General features: G+C 37.9%; 1 protein-coding gene and 1 long non-coding RNA gene across 7 annotated transcripts in view; both read right to left on the bottom strand.

Annotated features, from left to right (window-relative positions):
• Positions 1-7,381, bottom strand: part of LOC129482315 (uncharacterized) — a 44,377-nt gene extending 36,996 nt beyond the window's left edge. The window contains exon 1 of the long non-coding RNA XR_008657657.2: positions 6,573-7,381. This is a non-coding gene — a long non-coding RNA (uncharacterized lncRNA). The remainder of the gene's footprint in view (positions 1-6,572) is intronic.
• A 671-nt stretch (positions 7,382-8,052) lies between these two features.
• LRRC49 (leucine rich repeat containing 49) overlaps positions 8,053-24,808 on the bottom strand; it is a 161,367-nt gene continuing 144,611 nt past the window's right edge. For all 6 annotated transcript variants that reach the window (XM_055277921.2, XM_055277917.2, XM_055277920.2 and 3 more), the window contains 2 exons: positions 21,490-21,643; positions 8,053-8,712 (listed from right to left, as the gene is read on the bottom strand). In XM_055277921.2, the coding sequence (XP_055133896.1) occupies positions 8,509-8,712; positions 21,490-21,643 (358 nt within the window). In that variant the 3' untranslated portion in view covers positions 8,053-8,508. The remainder of the gene's footprint in view (positions 8,713-21,489; positions 21,644-24,808) is intronic.

Here is a 24,808-nt window from a genome sequence, read left to right on the forward strand (position 1 = left end):
GCAGATCACCACCTTCTTGTGCTTAGGAGCATTAGAGAGCACTTCAGGCCTACTGGGGGGCACTGTAAAGAGCAAAGTCATCAACAAAAAGCACAAAAATGCAATAAACATGGCATTAAATATACTGTGAAAAGGATACTTGTTTACTTTCTGATACCTTTGATACTTTCTGATAACCTCAGCTGCGAACATGTGCACTGGGGGGCTCAAATTTGTCATCACTTTGTATATATCCACAAATGAATGTGGGGATTACAAATGAATTTTAGTGAGTAGGCAAATTATACAAAATCTGCAAATAATCAGGATCAACTATATATAAAAGTCAACTGTATTACTATGCATTTGCAAAAAAACTTGGGAATGAAAATTTAAAATAACTTTAAAATAGCAAAAAATATAAAATGCTTAGGAATAAATCTACTTCAGAGTAAAATTTAAACTGAAATCTACTAAATTTTGCATTAAAAATGATCTAAATAAATGAAGAGTTATCCCATGTTCATGGATTGGAAGATCTTCTCCAATTCATCTACAAATTTAATATAATCCCACTAAAGGCCGGGCGCGGTGGCTCACGCTTGTAATCCCAGCACTTTGGGAGGCCGAGGCGGGCGGATCATGAGGTCAGGAGATCGAGACCACGGTGAAACCCCGTCTCTACTAAAAGTACAAAAAATTAGCCGGGCGTGGTGGCGGGCGCCTGTAGTCCCAGCTACTCGGAGAGGCTGAGGCAGGAGAATGGCGTGAACCCGGGAGGCGGAGCTTGCAGTGAGCCGAGATTGCGCCACTGCACTCCAGCCTGGGCGACAGAGCGAGACTCCGTCTCAAAAAAAAAAAAAAAAAAAAAAAAAAAAAAAAAAAAAAAAAAAAAAAAAAATCCCACTAAAAATCCTAAAAGTCATTTTTAAAATAAATTGCCAAGCTGATTCTAAAATTTATACGGAAATGCAAAGACCTAGACTCACTAAAACAAAGCAATTTTGTAAAACAACAAAATTTGAGGGGTTATATTACCTGTCTCCAAGACTTACATAGAGCTACAGCAATCAAAACTGTGCAGTAAAATTTGTGTAAAAATAGAAAAAATAAATGAAATAGAATAGTAAGTCTAGAAAGAGACCTGCACATATATTGGTCAATTAATTTTCCAAAAATAAATTGCCAAAGCAATTCAATGGGCAAAAAAACAGTTTTTGCACCAAATTTTGCTGGAATGCTGGGTTTCTATAGAGAAAAAAGAAAATGAAATTGTATCTCTACCTCAAACCATTCATAAAAATTAATTCAAGAAGAATTATGGTCGTGAATGGAATAACTATAAAGCTTCTAGAAGAAAGTAGAAGAGAATGTCTTTGCAAACTTGGGTCAGGAAAACTGTTTTAGAGAGATTATAAAAGGCACTTGACATAGAAAATTGATGAATTGGACTTTCTCACAATTCAAAACAAAAGCGTTGTATCTAGTATATATAAAGCACTTACACATATAAATAATAAAAAGACAATTCAAGTTAGAAAAGTAGGCAACAGACCTGAACATTTACTTCATAAAAGATATAAAAATGACCAAAACATGCATAAAAACGTGATCAACATCATTAGACACGAAGGAAAATAAAATTAAAGCAACAACCTGAAAAGGCCACACTGGAATAGCTGAAAATTTAAAAAGTTCAAAACAACAGATGTTGGCACATATGTGGAGCTACCAGAACTCTATATACACTGCTGGAAGGAGTTTAAAATTGTACAACCACTATTTAAAAAAATTAATGGCAGTTTCTTATGAAGTTAAACTTACACCTATTCTGACTCAACAGCTCCAATGCACAAAAGGATTTGTACAAACATGTCTTCATTCACAAGAGCCCCAAACTGGAAACAACTCAATAGAATGGATAAGAAAACCATGAAACCTTTATACTAAGAAATAAAAAATTATTGAAACATGAAACAATATGAATGATTCTCAAAAACATTATGTTGGGTAAAACAAGTCAGACACAAAAGAGTGCCTATTGTATGCTTCCATTTACAGAAAGTTCCAGAACAGACAAAACTAATCAATGGTGAAAGAAATTAGAGCAATACTTGCTTGTAGGGGATGGCCAGGGATTGACTAAGAAAATTTTCTGAAGTGATTAAAATGTTGGAATTCTTAATTGGGATGTTGATATTTTCAAAATTCATCAAATTATACACTTATGTGCATTTCACCATATGTAAACTTTATCTTTTAAAAAAATCCTTGAAAGATCTCTTCTCTACACAAAAAGCCACTTTCAAGTACACCCCCCCACACACACACAGGTTCACTAACATATTAGACTGTAAAAAATGAAAAGTCCTAAATGTTAGTGAATATATGGAACAACTGGAAGTTGTATTGTCTACTTGTGGGAATGTAAACTGATACGAATCACTCTAGAAAGCAATTTGACAATATTTAATGCAGTTGAATGTGTCCATATGGCTCAGCAATTCCACAGTTACTGTGTACTCCTAAAGCACACATGTGAACAGGCATATTCAATGCAGCATTGTCTGTACTAGTTTTAAACTAGAAAACTCCTGATGCCCACCAACAGGAAAACAGTTACATAAATCACTCATGGGCTGTACAACCCAATATCAAATAGCAGCAAAAATGAAAGAAGTGGAACTACTCCTATCAATGAGTATAATCCTCAGGAACATAATATTGAGTGAAAAAATGCAGAAGAATACATATTGCATGGCCCCATTTATATAAAATTAGAAAATATAAAAACTTAATTCAATAAGATCCCTATGCATTTATGCACAAATAGAACAGCCAGAAAATATGAATGAGGCCAGGTGTGGTGGCTCATGCCTGTAATCCCAGCACTTTAGGAGGCAGAGGCAGGCGGATCACGAGGTTAGGAGATTGATACCATCCTGGCTAACATGGTGAAACCCCGTCTCTACTACAAATACAAAAATTAGCTGGGCATGGTGGTGCACGCCTGTAATCCCAGCTACTCAGGAGGCTGAGGCAGGAGAATCGCTTGAACCCGGGAGGCAGAGGTTTCAGTGAGCCAAGATTGTGCCACTGTACTCCAGCCTGGCGACAGGGAGACTCCATCTCAAAAAAAGAAAAAAAAAAAAAAGAAGAATATGAATGAATAAACATAAAATTCAGGATAGTGGTTACCTGGAGGGAGGGAAAGAAGGTGCATAGGGGCTCCATGTCTGCTTGCAATGTTTGATTTATAAAATCTGAAGCAAGTGTGGAAAAATATTAAGATGTTATGCTTGGTGGTAGATACAGGGCATTTATTTGAGATATGATTCTACAGGCATTTCTGCACACTGAAACATTTCAAGATAAACAAAGAGAAGAAGTCGACTCTCTGAGGGCTCAGGCTTAGGGGCACTTGTATAAGGGATTAATAAATAGTTTCATTGTCTCCTGAAGAGAAACTGCAAACTATTCCACTCCCCGAGGAGTATATTTATTCTTTAGGAGTAATTTATTCTTTGGAGCTTTGAATATACTTTAACTCTTTCCATAAAGGATTTGAGGTATTTTGCAACAAAAGACACATACAATGAATCATGAAAACATAAACATAAGTAGAAAATCAGGATCAAATATACTAAACATTCCATCAATACTGGTTAACACAGTTGCTGTGATTAAATTTCAAACTTGGCTCTGAAGTTCTTGGCAACAGTAACCACTCCATCTCCATCTGACCCATAAAAGCAGATTATAAAAACTAACCTTTGTTCTTCAAGATTTAAATAAAATATTTTCCTGACTAGTCTCTATTCTACTTTGCATTTTGCCTTGTGGCTAACTAGCCAGATTCTCTGTCCCCCTTCTTTCTCTTTTCTTTCCTTTTTTAATTTATTAAATAAACTGTGAGATGGGAGAATAAAGCCCGGGTTTGCCCAAAGAGATGAATAGGATGTTTTTTGGTCTGTCAACAAACTGTTAACGATAGAAAATCATGGAATCAAAACGAGAGAAAATATAGGTGAATCATTAACTGCTTTCTGAATAAGCAGTAAATCCTGAATTACAATGAACGAAATCACAAAGAAAAACAATAGGAGAAAAACACAAGGAAAATCACAAAGAAAAACAGAAGGAAAAACTCAGATAACAATCAAAATAAAAAGGCAAGTACAGGCTGGGCGCGGTGGCTCATGCCTGTAATCCCAGCACTTTGGGAGGCCGAGGCAGGCGAATCATGATGTCAGGAAATCGAGACCATCCTGGCTAACACGGTGAAACCCCGTCTCTACTAAAAATACAAAATAATTAGCAGGGCGTGGTGGTGGGCCCCTGCAGTCCCAGCTACTCAGGAGGCTGAGGCAGGAGAATTACTTGAACCCAGGAAGCAGAGGTTGCAGTGAGCCGAGATTGCGCCACTGCACTCCAGCCTGGGTGACAGAGTGAGACTCTATCTCAAAAAAAAAAAAAAAAAAGGCAAGTACACTATGATAATCTTATTTAGCAAGTGATAGGTTTATTCTCTTAAATATAAAGATAGCATAAACAAGTACTGCTATATGCCAATGACTCCAAATTCTATAATTCTAGCCCAATCTATACTTCTCAACTCCCAACTCATATTCACACCTACTTAACACCTGCACTTGGATATTTAACAACCATCTCAACATATGCTGAGATGCGTGGTATATCTTGTATATATTGTACATGTTGAGATACATTGTGTATTCCATAAGATGGAATTCCTGATCCTTCCTCCCAGCAGATGCTCCATTCACAGATTACTCTCATCTCAGTTGATGGCAACTCAATCTTTTCGGTAGTCCAAGCCAAAAACTTGTGGCCATCATTGACTACTGTTTCTCATACTCCATATCCAGTTCTGTCAGTAAATCTTGTTGCTTTATCTTTAAAATATACCCAAGATCCAACTACTTTCTGACACCTCTGCTGCTATCACCTTGATCCAAGTCACAATTATCTTTTGCCTAGAATAATGCAGTACTTTCCCAACTGGTCCCCCTAATTTAATTATTGCCCCCTCCTGAAGTTGATTCTCTACACATTATTGCAATGAATCCAGCTGCCAATATTTTATACTTTAATATGTATATCCTTAAATAATACACAATATTGTACATGTGTACTTATATATTTATGTTAGTATTTATACTGCACATAATGTCTACAATATGCTTCACATGTAGACACAGTTGAGAAATTCTCATCTTTTATTTGCTATTCCTCAGCATAATGACAAAACATGAAAGTAGATTAGGAACGACCACAGACATCAAAATTCTTCCCAGATGCCAGATCCTTAAGACTAACAGTGAATGTGGGTACTGTCTACTATTTATTGGCTGAAATACCCTTAGGTGCATTTTTTTCATCCTCTCTATGCCTCAGTTTTCTAGTGTTCAAATGGGATTGCTATCATATATATATATTGCAGTGTTAGGAGATTAAATGAGAATGTATACGAAGAGCTTATAATAGTGCAAGACATTGCTCAATGAATCTTTGTTGTTATGGTGATTACTCATTGAAGAGAATATGAATCCCAGTGCATTCCTTGCCCAATCAGGAATAGATCAGGAGCACGGTAGGGCTGCACTGTCTTACATGCCAGGCCTTCAGTGGAATGAAGCTCAGGAAGTGAGGAGCTGATACGAGCACCATCCTCCGACTCAGCAGCACAGTTAACCAGCCTCAGGTCCACCTGCACACTTGGTAACCATCCCCAGGTCTAGCAGCATACTTCACCATCCAGCTGCTGTACCAGAACATGAGGTACAGTATCTCCCTAAATGGGAGTACTAAATGTTTCTGCTTTTGAGGCAAATGCAGTAGTGTTTCTGCGTGAGATCCCTTTTGAAAAAAAGCAATTCTTCAGCACACACTAGCCTAAAGAGTCTCAGACTATGGGATTTGCATCTCTTCCCCTTCCCTGAAAACCCTGGAAAATTCCAAGTAGAAATGGCAATTTGTTCCCTAGATCGCCACTCACTTACAACATAGGACCCTCACTTGATCCCTAACCCAGCAGACCCAGGTCTCCTTGTCTTTTTATCTGGGGATTATCTTCACCAAGCAACTTCAGAACGCAAAATGAGTTTGGAGGGTAGAACTAGATGGGAGGATCGCCATTGGAAGTTTGAGACCAGACAAAATAAGGATTCAAGAAGTAGAAATCATTATGGGGTAGTGGGAGCAGGTAGGAGCAAAAGGGAACTCAGGTAGGAAGGAAGCAGAGACCAAAGCTGAGGAATAAAGAGGCTTGGTTTCAGGAACAAGAGAGAGACCCTATTACCAGGCTTGAAGCAGGTCTGGATAGAGCCAGCAGTGGCTGGGATGGCTTGCTGCCATTTCACTGAGTGCTGACTTAGTGTTCCTAAGATTCCCAGGATGACTCGGCCAAGAAAGCATGTGAGTGTCAAGTCTCTTTAGCAGCAGGGATGGGAGGGTTAGGGGAGGAGAGACATGCAGGAAGCTGGACAGATTACTAAACAGCCAGGCCATTCATCTGCAAAGCCTAGAGTGGGAACAGTTACCCAGACTCCCAAAGAGTCACAAGTTCTTACATCTTTCCAATCTGCCAGAAGTCCACAGACAATATACTCTTGGTTCTCCTCTCAATATCACCTTCAAGCCGGGATCTCATTTCTATACCAAACAAGATATAAGCCCAGGAGAGATAAGTGTTTACTAGCCAGATGAGAAATGGTCCATATGTTTCAGCTTGGAGAGGCTAAAGGATCAGAAAGCAATGCTAATAGCTCCTCTGTCCTAGGGCACCAACCCTATTGTTCAACCTATATCCAAAAGAGTAATAATTAAAGTTCAATGTATTGGGTGTTTGCTGTGTGCCAGGCATGACGAGAAATGCTTTACATGCATTGTTTCTTTTGATCCTTATGACTATCTTACGAAGTGTGTGCTATCAGGAGGAAACTGAGGTTACACACTAGTAAGCTGATGGCCTAAGTGCCAAGATGAAAAAACCAGGACAGGCCAGGCACAGTGGCTCACACCTGTAATCCCAGCACTTTGGGAGGCCGAGGCGGGCGGATCACGAGGTCAGGAGATCCAGACCATCCTGGCTAACACGGTGAAACCCCGTCTCTACTAAAAATACAAAAAATTAGCCGGGCATGGTGGCGGGCACCTGTAGACCCAGCTACTTGGGAGGCTGAGGCAGAAGAATGGCGTGAACCTGGGAAGCGGAGCTTGCTGTGAGCTGAGATCGCACCACTACACTTCAGCCTAGGTGACAGAGCAAGACTCCATCTCAAAAAAAAAAAAAAAAGAAAAACCCAGGACAGCCTTTTAAGGCTATGATCAGAAAAATGGTAACCTGTTAAAGTTAGGCACGCCTTTTGGGAGAAGAGTAATCAAGAGATCTTAAGGATGTGGGTCTTTCTCAGAACCGCAATAGCAGCTTACCTAGCTTCCTTCCAGGTGTCTCTGCATGTCTCTGCTGTCGTACATCTTCTAGTCCTGTTTTCCCATATCCTGGTGGTCCTGCTGACATAATAGCTGCTAGGTAAAATCTAAGCAAACTGAAGAATTCCCATTTATTGACTAAGATCGTTTTTCTGAAGTGGCATCATCTCTAGCTATGGTAATAGGCTCCTACTACCCTCCTCACTAGCATGAATTTGATCTTCAAATGAAATTTTATAAATTAGAACCCCTCACTGATGCATCCCTAATACTTCTGAGGCACAAGTACACATGCCTGTCTATTAAAAGAGCATCTGAGAGCTAACAATGGAAGGAAATACCTTTCAGAGAAGCAGATTTACTGATTTGTAACAGCATTTTATAGACACTCAGGATCTCCTAAGACAAAACATTTCCTTCCTATCCCAGTTTTGACTCATTTTCATATTCTCTGCCCATAGTGATTCCCAGCATCTCCTGTGGTTCCCTGAGAATGCATCCCTAGAAGAATGGGGCATCCTCCATATAGGTGAATAGCAGGAACCGTACCTAAGTAAAGAGGAACATACAATAAATATGACAATTCTGACTGAATTAAGGAGGCAAACATACTTTGACTAATTTGTTAGTAAGTTTATTCTTCACTCATAAAAAGAACATATTTTTGGCTTTGAAATCATGACATAAAATAAAAAGGGAAATAACTGAAAATTATCAGCTAAAAGTGGGTAGATGCAGCTCATGCTGAATCATCAGCAAATACTACGTGCTTTGGGCTATAGCAGGGCACCAATCAAAGCAAGAACCAAGGATGCAGTGCCATGCCATCTCTGAAAACTGCTTAGTTCCCAAAGGTTGTTTGGTCATCACATAAAGGAAATTAATCTTTCCTTTCTCCTGCTTTCCTTCTTTCCTTCTTAACTTTTAGCTATGAGAACAGTGGGCAATAATGCTTTAATACTAGTCTTTCTAGTTTATAGGATAGTGTTGTTGTTGTTTTAACATGTATAACCTGCATATTTTCAACCTTCAAAAAATAAAACTGCCAAAATCAACTGTAACTAAAGGCCATTTTTATTTTTGGTCTGTTATCTGCTGTAGGCAGAGCTTCATATAGGAATTTTTATTGCGAATTTCTATGACTGCATCCCTAACAAGCTCAATGAACATCTGTGGCCAAAGCTTCTGCAAAGCCTCATTTTTCATGTTGATTTCTGTGGCTTCCTTCACAAGGTCTTCTACATACGTTTTACAGAATTTCTTCTTTTCCTTTATTTCCTGTTAAAAAAAGAAAGTTTTGCATTAAATCATAACTAATCCAAAAGTCAAAGCAACAATTAGCTAAACCACAGAAAATTGAAATAATTTATTCTGACCCCCTGGTTCCTCCCCAACCTACTCCTCAGAGCAGGAATTCTTTCCTAGTCACTGCCGACAGAGTTCTGCTTGAGTAAAGATAACAACAAGGGCCTCAGTACTTCTCAGTCTACTCCTACCTCTGTTGGACAGCTCTGCTAGAAAATGTGTTTCTTTACTGGAATTGTTGAATCATAACTACTATTTCTCCTATCTCAGTTCAGGTCATTTAGCTCACACAAGTCAGCTGAATGCAGACTCATAGATTCCTGTGGTAAATGTATCAGGATACAGATAGTGACAATTTCAATTGGTATGATATTAGTTAATATCTATGTAATACTTTCAGTACCTATACTCTGAATTTACCCTCTATTATGGGAAAGCATAAAATGGTACACTACACTGACTTATGCAGCCTTGACCATTTGGAGAAAGTTGGGGGAAAGTGTACAAGGAGGAAGAGTAAACATATAGAAACCTGGGATCCAGGACATTGCCTTCTAAAGAAACAGGTCTCTTACTCAACTTCTGGGTCTGGCAGTGTGCAAATGAAAAACCTGGTCCTAAACACAACAGAGGAATTTTGGAGCCAGAGGATATTTGAGCATTGTGCCCCAATTTCATCAGAGACTAAAACAAAGTAATTTTGTTTAATGCAAGAATTTAACATTTATTTTGGCTATTGATACTTCTGGAGAGTATCAAGTCATAATCATGGAAGGTATAATATATATGGAAGAATCAACGTAACACATCAGATAATCAGAATTATAAGGGAAGTAACACACATCAATGAAGAAGGAAAGTAATAAATATCAATGAGACAATACATTTAACTACTAGAAAAAGGATCCATTTAAATCTCCAACTCAAGTCAAAACATCAAAATAATTTCAAGATAAATTAAATGAGTTAAATTTAAAATATCATAGGCCAGGCATGGTAGCTCACATCTGTAATCCCAGCACTTTGGGAGGCCAAGGCAGGAGGATCGCTTAAGGCCAAGAACTCAAGAACAGCCTGGGCAACATGGTGAGACCCCATCTCTACAGAAAAACAAGAATAAAAAATTTAGCCAGGTGTAATAGCACATGCCTGTAGTTCCAGGTACTTGGGAGGCTGAGGTGGGAGAATCGTTTGAGCCCAGGAGTTCAAGGCTACAGTTTAAGCTATGATCATGCCATTGCACTCCAGCCTGAGTAACAGAGTGAGACCTTGTTTCTAACAAAAAAAAAGAAGGCCGGGTGCGGTGGCTCACGCTTGTAATCCCAGCACTTTGGGAGGCCAAGGCGGGCGGATCATGAGGTCAGGAGATCAAGACCACGGTGAAACCCCGTCTCTACCAAAAATACAAAAAATTAGCCGGGCGTGGTGGCGGGTGGTGGGCGCCTGTAGTCCCAGCTACTCGGAGAGGCTGAGGCAGGAGAATGGCGTGAAGCCGGGAGGCGGAGCTTGCATTGAGCCGAGATTGCGCCACTGCACTCCAGCCTGGGTGACAGAGCGAGACTCCGTCTCAAAAAAAAAAAAAAAAAAAAAAAAAAAAAAAAAAAAAAATTCGGCCCTGCGCAGTGGCTCACACCTGTAATCCCAGCACTTTGGGAGGCCGAGGCGGGTGGATCACTTGAGGTCAGGAGTTCGAGACTAGCCTGGCCAGCATGGTGAAACCCTGTCTCTACTAAAATTATAAAAATTAGCCAGGGTTGTGGCACATGCCTGTAGTCCCAGCTACACGGGAGGCTGAGGCAGGAGAATTGCTTGAACCCAGGAGGCGGAGGTTGTAGTGAGCTGAGGTCGTGCCACTGCATTCCAGCCTGGGCGACACAGTGAGACTCTGTCTCAAAAAACAAAACAAAACAAACAAACGAAATCCTAAAAATCTCAGATATTGTCATTAAAATGATACCTACGAAGATTTCTAGGAAGTCCAGCCAGAACGGTCAGGCAAGAGAAAGAAATTAAAAAGCATCTAAATAGGAAAAGAAGTCAAACTATCTCTCTTTGCTGACAATATGATTTCTATACCTAGAAAATCCTAAAGACTCTGCCAAAAGGCTCTCAAATTGAAACAATTTTAGTAAAGCTTTAGGATATAAAATCAATGTACAAAATTCAGTAGCGTTTCTATACACCAACAACATCCAGGCTGAGAGTGAAATCAAGAACACAATCCCACTTACAATAGCCACAAAGAAAATGAAATACCTGGGAATACAGCTAACTAAGAAGGTGAAACATCTCTACAAGGAGAACTACAAAACACTGCTGAAAGAAATCAGAGATGCCACAAATAAATGGAAAAACATACCCTGCTGATAGATTGGAAGAATCAATATCATAAAAATGGCCAGACTGCCCAAAGCAATTTACAGTTCAATGCTATTCATATCAAATTCCCAATGTCATTCTTCACAGAATTAGAAAAAAACATTCTAAAATTCATATGGAACCAAAAAAGAGCCCGAATAGCCAAAGCAATCCTAAGCAAAAAGAACAAAGCCAGAGGCATTATGCTATCTGACTTCAAACTATGCTATAAAGCCACAGTAATCAAAACAGCTTGGTACTGGTAAAAAACAGACACATAGACCAATGGAACAGAATAGAAAACTCAGAAATAAAGCTGCACACCAAAAACCATCTGATCTTCAACAAGGCTGACAAAAACAAGCAGTGGGGAAAGGACTCCCTATTCCATAAATGGTGCTGAGATAACTGGCTAGCCATATGCAGAAGACTGAAGCTGGACCTTTCCTATTTCACCATATACAAAAATTAACTCAAAAGGGATTAAAAATTTAAATGTAAGACCTCAAACTATAAAAATTCTGGAAGACTCTTCTCAATATTGGCCTTGGCAAAGAATTTTTGGCTACGTCCCCAAAAGCAATTGCAACAAAAACAAAAATAGACAAATGGGACTTAATTAAACTAAAGAGCTTTTGCACAGAAAAACAAACTATCAACGGAGCAAACAGACAACCTACAGAATGGGAGAAGATATTTGCAAACTATGTATCTGACAAAGGCTTAATATCCAGAATCTATAGGGAACTTAAATCACCAAGCAAAAACCAAATAACCCCAGTAAAAAATGGGCAAAGGACATGAACAGATACTTCTCAAAGGAAGACATACAAGTGGCCAACAAGGATATGAAAAAGTGCTCAGCATCACTAATCATCAGAGAAATGCAAATCAAAACCACAGTGAGATACCATCTCACACCAGTCAGAATGGCTATTACTAAAAAGTGAAAAAACAACAGATGCTGGCGAGGCTGTGGAGAAAAAGGAACTCTCATACACTGCTGGTGGGAATATAATTAAATTAGTCCAGCCACTGTGGAAAGCAGTCTGGCGATTTCTTAAATAACTTAAAACAGCTACCATTCGGCCCAACAATCCCATTACTGGGTATATATTCCAAAGAAAATAAATCATTCTACCAAAAAGACAAATGCACTCGTATGTTCATTGCTGCACTATTCACAATAGCAAAGACATGGAACCAAACCAGGTGCTCATCAATGGTAGACTGGATAAAGAAAATATAGTATATATATATACCATGGAATACTAACTACATAGCCATAACAGTGAGTGAAATCCTGTCCTTTGCAGCAACATAGATGGAACTGGAGGCCATAATCTTAAGCAAATTAATGCAGAAACAGAAAACCAAATGCTGCACATTCTCACTTATAAGTGGGAGCTAAGCACTGAGCACACATGGAAGATGGGAACAACATAAATACGGGAACAACATAGAGGGTGGTAGGGGTGTGGGTTAAACCACTACCTATCTGGTACTGTGCTCATTACTAGAGTGACAGGATCCATATTCCAAACTCCAGCATCACATAATACTTTCATGTAACAAATCTGCACTGTACTCCATATCTAAAAGGTGAAATATTTAAAAATAAAATAAAATAAAAAGAAAGATTCATAAGAAAAAATGCTTACGTCATAATGTTATGTGACAAAAATAAAAATTTTTTTATAGGGTTTGAGTTATATGAATGTATGATTTGTCAAACTCAGCAATTGTACACCTAAGATTTACATTTCAGTATATAAGTTTTACCTCTAAACGGTAAAATTTACAAAGAAAAATACTCTGTAGAATACTGAATCCCAATTAATGAAATGCACGCTGAATTATTTAGGCAGAAGCATACTAGTGTCTGCAATGACTGTGAAATGAATTAAAAAAAATACTAAGGTAGATGGATGGATAGATACATAGATATGTGATAAAGTACACTGTATGGTACGATGCTAATAGTTGAGTGTAGGTTTTGGATGTATGGATGTTTATTGTGAAATTCTTTCAGCTTTGCTGTATGTTTGAAATTTTTATTAAAAAGTTAGAAAAGAATACATAAAAACTATTGAAGAAAATATATTGAAGTCTCATTAAGATTGTTTCTGAGTTCTTGGCTCACGCCTATAATCCCAGCACTTTGGGAGGCTGAGGTGGGCAGATCATGAGGTCTGGAGATTGAGACCATCCTGGTTAACATGGTGAAACCCCATCTCTACTAAAAAAACACAAAAAAATTAGCCAGGTGTGGTGGTGGGCGCCTGTAGTCCCAGCTACTCGAGAGGCTGAGGCAGGAAATGGCATGAACCTGGGAGGCGGAGCTTGCAGTGAGCCAAGATCACGCCACTGCACTCCAGCCTTGGCCACAGAGGGAGACTCCGTCTCAAAAAAAAAAAAAAAAGATTGTTTCTGAGTTCTGAGAACATTAGTATGTTTTCCTCCTTTTTAATATTTTTATTCTGTTTCCCAATGCTTATGATTTTTTAATTTAATTTAACTTAATTTATTTTTTGGAGACAGGGTCTCACTCTGCTGCCCAGGCTAGAGTGCAGTGGCATGATCTCCGCTCACTGCAACCTCTGCCTCCCAGGCTCAAACAATCCTCCCACCTCACCTTCTCGAGCAGTTGTGACCACAGGCGTGCACCACCACACCCAGCTAATTTTTGTATTTTTTGTAGCGATGTGGCTTTGCCATGTTGCCTAGGCTGGTCTCAAACTCTTGAACTCAAGCAATCCACCCACCTCAGCCTCCCAAAGAGCTGGGATTACAGGCATGAGCCACCACACCTGGCCCAAGTGCTTATGATTTTTAAAACAAAGTATGTTTTAAATTCCTGATTAATGTGAGTTAATAATAAGTCCAAATTGCACTAACCTTCCTTAACAGAGGCACATTTTAAGAATTTTCTTATGACATATAAGCATCTCTAAGTAATCACTCACCATTCACGGGTCAAAATGCTGATTTGATATAGTCATGTACTAAAACAATAGGTCATAGATTGACCAGTCATAAAAGTATGTACAGATTTTGATGTGATAAGCAACAAATGGTTCCAGCTGGCCTCTTCTCTGAAGAACTTCTCTCACTCTGAAATACTATAGTCTGAACCTTAGCCATCTATACTAAGTTAGCTTGTTGATGAGAACAGAATGTAGCTGCTCCCTTTTAGCACTCAGTAAATCTGGACTACATAGGAACTCCTACAAAGAAGAACAAGTGTGAATCACTAGAGATCAGCAACTAAAATGAGCAATATTTTACAAGAAATGCATTTACAAGTAGAAAGCATACAGCATATTTAGTGAATGCTTCTTTTACAGATTTCTAAATTGCTTAAAATAGGATTTTGAATTTAAAAAGACAAAATTCTATTATTAAGATTGGAAGATTTTTTATAATAATTTAGGGATAACAAAAATTAAAACAATTAAATGATATATTTTGTTAAATCATTTACGTATTATACAAATGAAAATAAATTCTTCACAACTGGCACAGTATAATTTACAGTGCTTTAAAATTTTCTGCTATCGTTACTCCCACTGTTTCTCTAGGAATATGTTGATATAGATTTGTACCTGCTATAATAATCCTTAATTTAGTAACTGTGTTTGAAAGCATTTTTACTTCATCATTTCTCCTCTCCTCTAAGCCAACTATTCTGTATCTCCTTACAATATGCCCTATAACTCATCAGGTGTCTGCCAAGACGACTCACTCTGCCTGTCCAGGATGATCCCATTGAAAGCACGTTAGAGACACCTCTCTTGCCCTGACCTGTCAAGGAGTTGTTGCTCCTTGAGTAATGCTTTTTCCATTCCCAAATGCTTTCATATACTCATCTCTTTTGTCTCACAATATCCCTGTGGGATTCATAAAGCAAGTATTTTACAAGTTCAATCCTGATGAGATAAACTCTATATAGTATTGTTTACATTATTTCATTAAACAAGAATTTTGTTGTGATGAAGATGGTTTGGGAAAAAGAAGGTCAACAGTGGGGTTTGTTATAGAGCAATTTTAACTATAATGGTACTTATATTAGGATTTAATCCATATCTCCATTTTATAAATGGGAAACAAGGTCTATAGAGATTGAGAGATCTGCTCAGGATTAAGCATCTTCTATTAATACTTCCATAGAGAAAACACTCTAATCTAGTCCTTGAAGAACTTACAGTCTAGTTGGGAGATGGCCTGCACATATAAAAAGTCAACTAAAAACATAAAACAGTAGATATATGCTGAATAAAATGTTCAGACAGCAAATTACAAACAGTGTTCAGAAAAGGGGTGGTCAAGAAAACTTGAGAAAACACCAAGATATACTGTGAACGTGTCCAAGGTCAGAATTAGGACTCCATTCTAGAGGCGGCTCAGTCAATAATTCAACGTGACCCTCAGTAACTCATCTGAGTTTCCAGTTTTCCTCATCTAAGAATAGGATTAGATTCTTTAAAGTCCCTTTCAGCACTCTGATTCTATGTCCATCTTAAATCTTTTTTAGATGAGTCAGGAGAATAGATGGAAAACTACCAAGCAACAGAGTTATGACATGTACAATGAAAGGGTCTGCTTAACCTGATCTGTGAAGAACTTACCTCAATTAATTTTCTCAACAACTCAGGATGTATGGAAGAGAGACTAAGCACTTTGTGCTGCAGTGATTTAAGTATTTTTCAAGATGTAAGGAGCATGGTATAAGTGAAGGAATGCTGGGCTGTGAGTCGAGAGAGTGATTAAGGGACTTGAGCAAGGTCTTTCAAGTACTCAGAACTAGAATCAGGGGCTCAAATCCACATCTCCTGATTGTTAGATTAGTGTTTCTTTTTTTTTTTTTTTTTTTTTTACAAAAACTTTACTCCAGTCTAACTCTATTTCTTCCCTCCTCCTTTTTGCTATTTTCTCATGTAAATTATATCTTTATACATTGTAAGCCAACAAGCACACTTGTGTAATTATTGCTTTTTGCAGTTGTCTTTTTTTTTTTTTTTTTTTAATTTATTTATTTATTTATTTATTTATTTTTTTTTTTTTTATTATACTTTAGGGTTTTAGGGTACATGTGCACAATGTGCAGTTTTGTTACATATGTATCCATGTGCCATGTTGATTTCCTGCACCCATTAACTTGTCATTTAGCATTAGGTGTATCTCCTAATGCTGTCCCTCCCCCCTCCCCCCACCCAGATTAGTGTTTCTTTCCAAACATTTTGGGGCTTCAGATTCCTTCTTTCCTCTTTAAAATTTCTCAAAGCAGGAGTCAACATTCCCTGTCTTTACTTCCTTATAGCATTATTGCTCAAATCACTTTAATCAAGACTCTGCTTACATGACTGCACTGAAGCTATCTGTTTTAAAAATCTGCATGCCTGTAGTTTCAGCTACTTGGAAGGACAAGGTAGGAGGATTTCTTGAGCCCAGGAGTTCAGGGACAGACTGGGCAACATAGAAAAAAAAAAAAAAAAAAAAAAAAAAAACCACAATCACCTTGAATGACTGTCCAATTTACCAAAACATTTTCCTTTACAGTTTGTGCATCTATGGTGTTGAAAAACATAGCCAACTCAATCAAGATCACAAAGATTTTCTCTTCTTATTAAAATAAAAACTTGAAAGTTTTGCTTTTAATACTTGGGTTTTTATTTGGTCTGGAGTTAATTTTTTGTTACATGGTGCAAAGAAGGGGTTCAATATGTTTTTCTGATTGAATATCCCTTTTCCTTAGTATCATTTATCCCATTAGACTATCTCTTTACAATCACCCTGTTTTAATTGATAGGTATTTATAATATGCCTTAATATCTAATAGTGCTAGCCATCTTCTCATTGTTCTTCTTTTTCGGAGTTTTTGTAGCTAATTATGTTTATTTTTCCACACGTACTATAGTATCAACTTGTCAAAAAGCCTCAACAAAAAAGTTTTTGGTATTTTCATTGGGATTATATGAAATTTTTAAGTTAACTTAAAGAAAATTGACAAAGTTTGCTTAAAATTCTTCTTATCCAAAACATGGTATGTTTTTCCATTTGTATAAATCTTTTGTATGCTTCACTAATGCTTGAAAAGTTTTTTTTTTATAGATCCTGTATATTTATTATTAGGTTATTACAAGATACATTATCTTTCTGTGTTGCTACTGTGAGTTAGGTTTTTCCTTATATCTTCTTTCTGTTTGTTATTTGTAATATAGAAGCTGTTGACTTCTGCTACATTACTGAATTTTCTTATAGCTTTTTATGATTTCTAAATTAATATTCTTGGGATTTCCAGGTATTCAATAATATTATCTGCAAATATAAGTTTACTTCCTTCTTTTCAAATGACCATTGATTTCCTTCTCTTGTTTCATTGCATTATCTGTATTGAGAAAAATATAATAGTGATATTAGGCATCCTTGTCTTGATACTTACTTCAGTGATGCATTGGTGCTCTAATCCTAACAAATTACCTCAAACTTGGCAGCTTAAAATAACATGCATCTATCAGCTCAGTTTCCATGTATCAGGAACCCAGGCACGTCTTAGCTGGGTATTCTGCTCAGGACTTCATAAAGCTGAAAGGAAGGTGTTGCCTAGGTTGTGTTTATTTCTGAAGCTCAGAGTCTTCTTCTAAGCCTAAGTGGTTGTTGGCAGAATTCAGTTCCTTGCAGCTGTGGGAATGAAATCCCTGTTTTCTTATTGGCTGTTCGTCTGGGGCTGTTCTCAGGTCCTAAAAGCTTCTTGCAGTTCCCTGCCATGTGGGCCTCTCAAAACATGTCGGCTTACTTCTTCAAGGCCAACAGAAAAATCTTTCAGGGAAAGCTTGAATCCTCTTTTTTTTTTTTTTTTTTTGAGATGGAGTCGCGCTCTGTTGCCCAGGCTGGAGCGCAGTGGGGCAATCTCGGCTCACTGCAAGCTCCGCCTCCCGGGTTCACGCCATTCTCCTGCCTCAGCCTCCCATGTAGCTGGGTCTACAGGCGCCCACCACCATGCCCAGCTAATTTTTTTGTATTTTTAGTAGAGATGGGGTTTCACCGTGTTAGCCAGGATGGTATCAATCTCCTAACCTCATGATCCGCCTGCCTTGGCCTCCCAAAGTGCTGGGATTACAGGCGTGAGCCACCACACCCGGCTGCTTGAATCCTCTTTTAAAGGACTTGCCAGATTAAGTTAGACTCACTCAGGAGATCTCCCTCTTCATTAATTCAAAGTCAACTGATTAGGGATATTAATCATGTCTGCAAAACCCCTTTACCCTTGCCATATTCCACTGGTTAAAGGCAAGACACAGGTTTTACCTACACCCATGGGAGGGGATTATATAAGGTATGGACACCAGGGTGTGGGGATCATAGAGGCCACCTTAGTTAGAATTCTGCCTACTACTAATGCTAATGTTTCCAGAGTTTCCCCATCAAGCACAACACTATCCAATTTCCATTTATCCTATTTATTGAGTTATAAAATTAAGAATAGGTATTGAATTGTGTGAAATTTCTTTTCAATGTCTATAGAAATAATAATGATTTTTCACATTAGATCTATTAATTCACTAATACTGAATCTTTCCTGCCTTTCTAGGATAAACTACACTTGGTTATAACGTTTGTTATTCATTTAATGTTCTGCTGTATTCTGGCTGACAATATTTTTAAAAGAGTTTTGCACCAATATTTTTAAATGTATGGTTTGGCTTTTCTTTTCCTATGCAATGCTGGCATTTTTGGAATCAATGTTATGCTGTCTGTATTGAAAACACGGAAGAGTTTTCCTTCTTTTTCAATACTCTCAAACAATTTTAAAATCATTAGAATTCTCTGTTTCTTAAAAAGTTGGTAGATTTTACTGTGAAATCCTTGGTTTGAATGCAGCTTTTTGATGTTTTACTAAATTTCTTTAATGTAAATTGGCATGTTTAGATTTACCAAATACAGTTGGCCCTCTATATCCATGGGTTCTGCATCTGTGGATTCAACCAACTGCAGATTGAAAATTTTTTTAAAAAACACATCTGTACAGACTTTTCTTGTCATTATTCCCTAAACAATACAGTATAACAACTATTTATATGGCATGTGCATTGTAGTATTATAAGTAATCTAGAAATGATTTAAAGTATATGGGAGGATGTGAATAGGCTACATGCAAATACTATGTTACTACATCATTTTTACCAGGGACTTGAGCACCTGTGCATTTTGGTATCTGCAGGAGGTCCTGAAACCAATCCCCCATAGATACCAAACACAACTATATACATATTAATTTTTTCACTCATAGAACCAGCTGTATTCAGGAAGAGGAGTCATAATCCTGCCACCTTGGCTTTCATTTTCTTCTTTTGGCAACACTAGGAAACCCCTATTGGCCAAAGGATTATGTTCAATCTCTTTCACATTGTTCTCTTACTATCTTTCTGGTCTCATCTTTTAATACTGTCTACCTCAATCTCTGAACTTCCAGAACAATGACCTGCTTATAGTTCCTGGCCCTCTCCTTACATGTTTTATACTTCTATGCCTTATTTGCACTGTGCTATTTGCCAGAACTGCCTCTTTCCCCTTTTCAACATAGCTATATTTTATCTTTTAAGACTCATATTGGGCATCATTTTTTCTAAAACCCTCCTTTGATCTGGGTTAGTTATCTCTCTATGCTCTTGATAAACTGATTGATACTTATCCGTATATATGTCTGTCTCCTCCATTAGAATGTGAGATCCATGAGGGCAAGGACAGCGTCTTTTTATAGCCCTAGTATATTACAGCCCTAGTACATTACAGATCCATGAGGGCAAGGACAGTGTCTTTTTATAGCCCTAGTGTGTTGTGTATGACAGGTGTTCAATACATGATTTTTGAGTGAATGAAAGTATGAATGTAGAGAGTGCTAAGATGAAAAAGGTAGTTGACTTCAAGTATTTGAAGGATTTTCATAAGGAAGAGACTTATTCTTTTTACTATGTAAGGTGGTACTAGGATCACTAAGTGAAGGTTATTAAGAGGCAGATTTAAGCTTATATCAGTAAGAATTTCTTCACATCTAGAGTTGTTCTGTGATAGACAACAATGTCATGAAACATTGACCTTTCACACTAGAAGAACTTAAAGTAGAATATCTTGTAGGATACTATTAAAAATAGTCTTGCATTGAGTTTTCAAGTAATTTTCAAGCTGTAATGCTTAGAGCCCTATGGGTTCCAAAGAGACACTTCAGGATTGGGGGTGGGGAAGGAAAGGAAAGGAAAAGGAAAAGAAGACCCAATCAAATGAAACTCTGAATTTCATACTTTTCCTCTATAACAACAGCAGCTCTGCTGTTTTGCTTTCTTTTGATACACTGGGTTTTCAGCTATAATACGGTGGTTTGAATAAAGAGGTCCAAACCTGTTAAAAACATTTGAAAACCACTTGACTAGCCATTTCACTTCTACAGTATACACACTTCCCCCTGCCACACACACACTTCTAAATGTTATATCTATATATCTAGAGATATGTATGTAGATATTGAAAGATATCTATTATGTATCAATCATATAACCTGTGTGAGGGGATCTATAGATATATCTGGATATAGATGTATCACCTCATACAGCACCTTGCACATGAGTCATAGATGCTCAGTAAATGTGTTTTCTCTTTCTTGTTCTTTTGCCCCTTTGTTCCCTCAAAATCTCTTGAAGGATTGTAAAGTCGTATTGTTATGTAGATAAGTTGTTTCTTCAGCTTTCCTATGAGCTCCATCAAGGTAAATACTACATAGTTTTCTTCTTTGTAGTTCCTGCAGCACCACAACATTGTATTCTCCTATACAAAACACTCTGAACCTCTGACCACATAAAACATAAAGGTTTAGTTACCATTTTCCTGGCTAAGTAGCTATATTAGGAATAGAACAGGTTGAAATTATGTGATTAAGTAATCATAAGAAAATGGTATAGAATGAAAGATATGAATTAAAACATCAATGGTCCCAGTAAGGAGAACAAAAATGGAGGTCCTGCTGTGTTCTCTGATGGTCTGGCATGATGTGGCTAAGTACCTACAGCAAGCCTATAACCTATTTTTTACATAGATCGGGACCCTTGGTCCTGCTTTGGACTAGATTTTTGCTACAGATTTATGGTACAGATTTCTTTTGAGCATTTTTTTTTTCTGCTGAAATAACGACATTGAAACCCTGGGTTCTTCTGCATCTCAGGGCTCTATTTCTCCCTAATTGCCTGGGTACCTACTGTCCCCGGCTTTGTAATATAAGGTTGACAAATATTCCAGAACAAAAAAGTTATCTTAACTAAGGGTAAAATGTACAACCCCCAAATTCCAAGCCATGTGGGATATATCCTGGCATTAGATCGCAAAGATTAACAGTAGTTTTACCTCTAGCTTTTCATTATAAAAGTCTCTTGTAGTATAATTTAATGTAGCACGATTTGTGTTTTCTCCTACGAGTCTTTTGCTGTCATTATTTTCTTCGTTGATAATACCAGGTTTTTTTCCTTTGGATTCTAGCAGATACCGAAATTGCTTTTTCCTGTAGAAAGACAGTAAAGAGATTTAGAGAGTTACTTATCAGACTTACTAAAACATGTCTATTTTTTGTTGACTTTAGAGGGGAACATATACTTTTTCGAACATATATTTTAATGAGCTTGAGTTTATGATTTATTTGAGTTCAGTTTGGTACCCCAATCTTTCTACTAATTAAGCTATTCAGCCCCAATTATTTTTTCTATAACTACCAATCATCAATAAAAATATGTCTCAAACATTTCTAAAATGAAAAAACTCTCCTTTAATAAAAATCAACATAAAAATTAATCACAGAGCACAAAACAACCCAAAAAGATAGAGTAGGTCAAATTTTCTTTTTTTTTTTTTTTTATTATACTTTAGGGTTTTAGGGTACATGTGCACAATGTGCAGGTTTGTTACATATGTATCCATGTGCCATGTTGATTTCCTGCACCCATTAACTCGTCATTTAGCATTAGGTGTATCTCCTAATGCTGTCCCTCCCCCCTCCCCCCACCCCACAACAGTCCTCGGAGCGTGATGTTCCCCTTCCTGTGTCCATGAGTTCTCATTGTTCAATTCCCACCTATGAGTGAGAACATGCGGTGTTTGGTTTTTTGTCCTTGCGATAGTTTACTGAGAATGATGTTTTCCAGTTTCATCCATGTCCCTACAAAGGACACGAACTCATCATTTTTTATGGCTGCATAGTATTCCATGGTGTATATGTGCCACATTTTCTTAATCCAGTCTATCGTTGTTGGACATTTGGGTTGGTTCCAACTCTTTGCTATTGTGAATAGTGCCGCAATAAACATACGTGTGCATGTGTCTTTATAGCAGCATGATTTATAGTCCTTTGGGTATATACCCAGTAATGGGATGGCTGGGTCAAATGGTATTTCTAGTTCGAGATCCCTGAGGAATCGCCACACTGACTTCCACAATGGTTGAACTAGTTTACAGTCCCACCAACAGTGTAAAAGTGTTCCTATTTCTCCACATCCTCTCCAGCACCTGTTGTTTCCTGATTTTTTAATGATGGCCATTCTAACTGGTGTGAGATGGTATCTCACTGTGGTTTTGATTTGCATTTCTCTGATGGCCAGTGATGATGAGCATTTCTTCATGTGTTTTTTGGCTGCATAAATGTCTTCTTTTGAGAAGTGTCTGTTCATGTCCTCTGCCCACTTTTTGATGGGGTTGTTTGTTTTTTTCTTGTAAATTTGTTTGAGTTCATTGTAGATTCTGGATATTAGCCCTTTGTCAGATGAGTAGGTTGCAAAAATTTTCTCCCATTGTGTAGGTTGCCTGTTCACTCTGATGATAGTTTCTTTTGCTGTGCAGAAGCTCTTTAGTTTAATGAGATCCCATTTGTCGATTTTGGCTTTTGTTGCCATTGCTTTTGGTGTTTTAGACATGAAGTCCTTGCCCATGCCTATGTCCTGAATGGTATTGCCTAGGTTTTCTTGTAGGATTTTAATGGTTTTAGGTCTAACATATAAGTCTTTAATCCATCTTGAATTAATTTTTGTATAAGGTGTAAGGAAGGGATCCAGTTGCAGCTTTCTACATATGGCTAGCCAGTTTTCCCAGCACCATTTATTAAATAGGGAATCCTTTCCCCATTTCTTGTTTTTGTCAGGTTTGTCAAAGATCAGATAGTTGGAGCTATGCGGCATCATTTCTGAGGGCTCTGTTCTGTTCCATTGATCTATGTCTCTGTTGTGGTACCAGTACCATGCTGTTTTGGTTACTGTAGCCTTGTAGTATAGTTTAAAGTCAGGTAGCGTGATGCCTCCAGCTTTGTTCTTTTGGCTTAGGATTGACTTGGCGATGCGGGCTCTTTTTTGGTTCCATATGAACTTTAAAGTAGTTTTTTCCAATTCTGTGAAGAAAGTCATTGGTAGCTTGATGGGGATGGCATTGAATCTATAAATTACCTTGGGCAGTATGGCCATTTTCACGATATTGATTCTTCCAACCCATGAGCATGGAATGTTCTTCCATTTGTTTGTATCCTCTTTGATTTCATTGAGCAGTGGTTTGTAGTTCTCTTTGAAGAGGTCCTTCACATCCCTTGTAAGTTGGATTCCTAGGTATTTTATTCTCTTTGAAGCAATTGTGAATGGGAGTTCACTCATGATTTGGCTCTCTGTTTGTCTGTTATTGGTGTATAAGAATGCTTGCGGTTTTTGTACATTAATTTTGTATCCTGAGACTTTGCTGAAGTTGCTAATCAGCTTAAGGAGATTTTGGGCTGAGACAATGGGGTTTTCTAGATATACAATCATGTCATCTGCAAACAGGGACAATTTGACTTCCTCTTTTCCTAATTGAATACCCTTTATTTCCTTCTCCTGCCTGATTGCTCTGGCCAGAACTTCCAGCACTATGTTGAATAGGAGCGGTGAGAGAGGGCATCCCTGTCTTGTGCCAGTTTTCAGAGGGAATGCTTCCAGTTTTTGCCCATTCAGTATGATATTGGCTGTGGGTTTGTCGTAGATAGCTCTTATTATTTTGAGATACGTCCCATCAATACCTAATTTATTGAGAGTTTTTAGCATGAAGGGTTGTTGAATTTTGTCAAAGGCCTTTTCTGCATCTATTGAGATAATCATGTGGTTTTTGTCTTTGGTTCTGTTTATATGCTGGATTACATTTATTGATTTGCGTATGTTGAACCAGCCTTGCATCCCAGGGATGAAGCCCACTTGATCATGGTGGATAAGCTTTTTGATGTGCTGCTGGATTCGGTTTGCCAGTATTTTATTGAGGATTTTTGCATCAATGTTCATCAAGGATATTGGTCTGAAATTCTCTTTTTTGGTTATGTCTCTGCCAGGTTTTGGTATCAGGACGATGCTGGCTTCGTAAAATGTGTTAGGGAGGATTCCCTCTTTTTCTGTCGATTGGAATAGTTTCAGAAGGAATGGTACCAGTTCCTCCTTGTACCTCTGGTAGAATTCAGCTGTGAATCCGTCAGGTCCTGGACTCTTTTTGGTTGGTAAGCTATTGATTATTGCCACAATTTCAGAACCTGTTATTGGTCTATTCAGAGATTCAACTTCTTCCTGGTTTAGTCTTGGGAGGGTGTATTTGTCGAGGAATTTATCCATTTCTTCTAGATTTTCTAGTTTATTTGCATAGAGGTGTTTGTAGTATTCTCTGATGGTAGATTGTA

The sequence above is a fragment of the Symphalangus syndactylus genome, chromosome 5 (assembly GCF_028878055.3).
Source record: "Symphalangus syndactylus isolate Jambi chromosome 5, NHGRI_mSymSyn1-v2.1_pri, whole genome shotgun sequence".
Classification (NCBI taxonomy): domain Eukaryota; kingdom Metazoa; phylum Chordata; class Mammalia; order Primates; family Hylobatidae; genus Symphalangus; species Symphalangus syndactylus.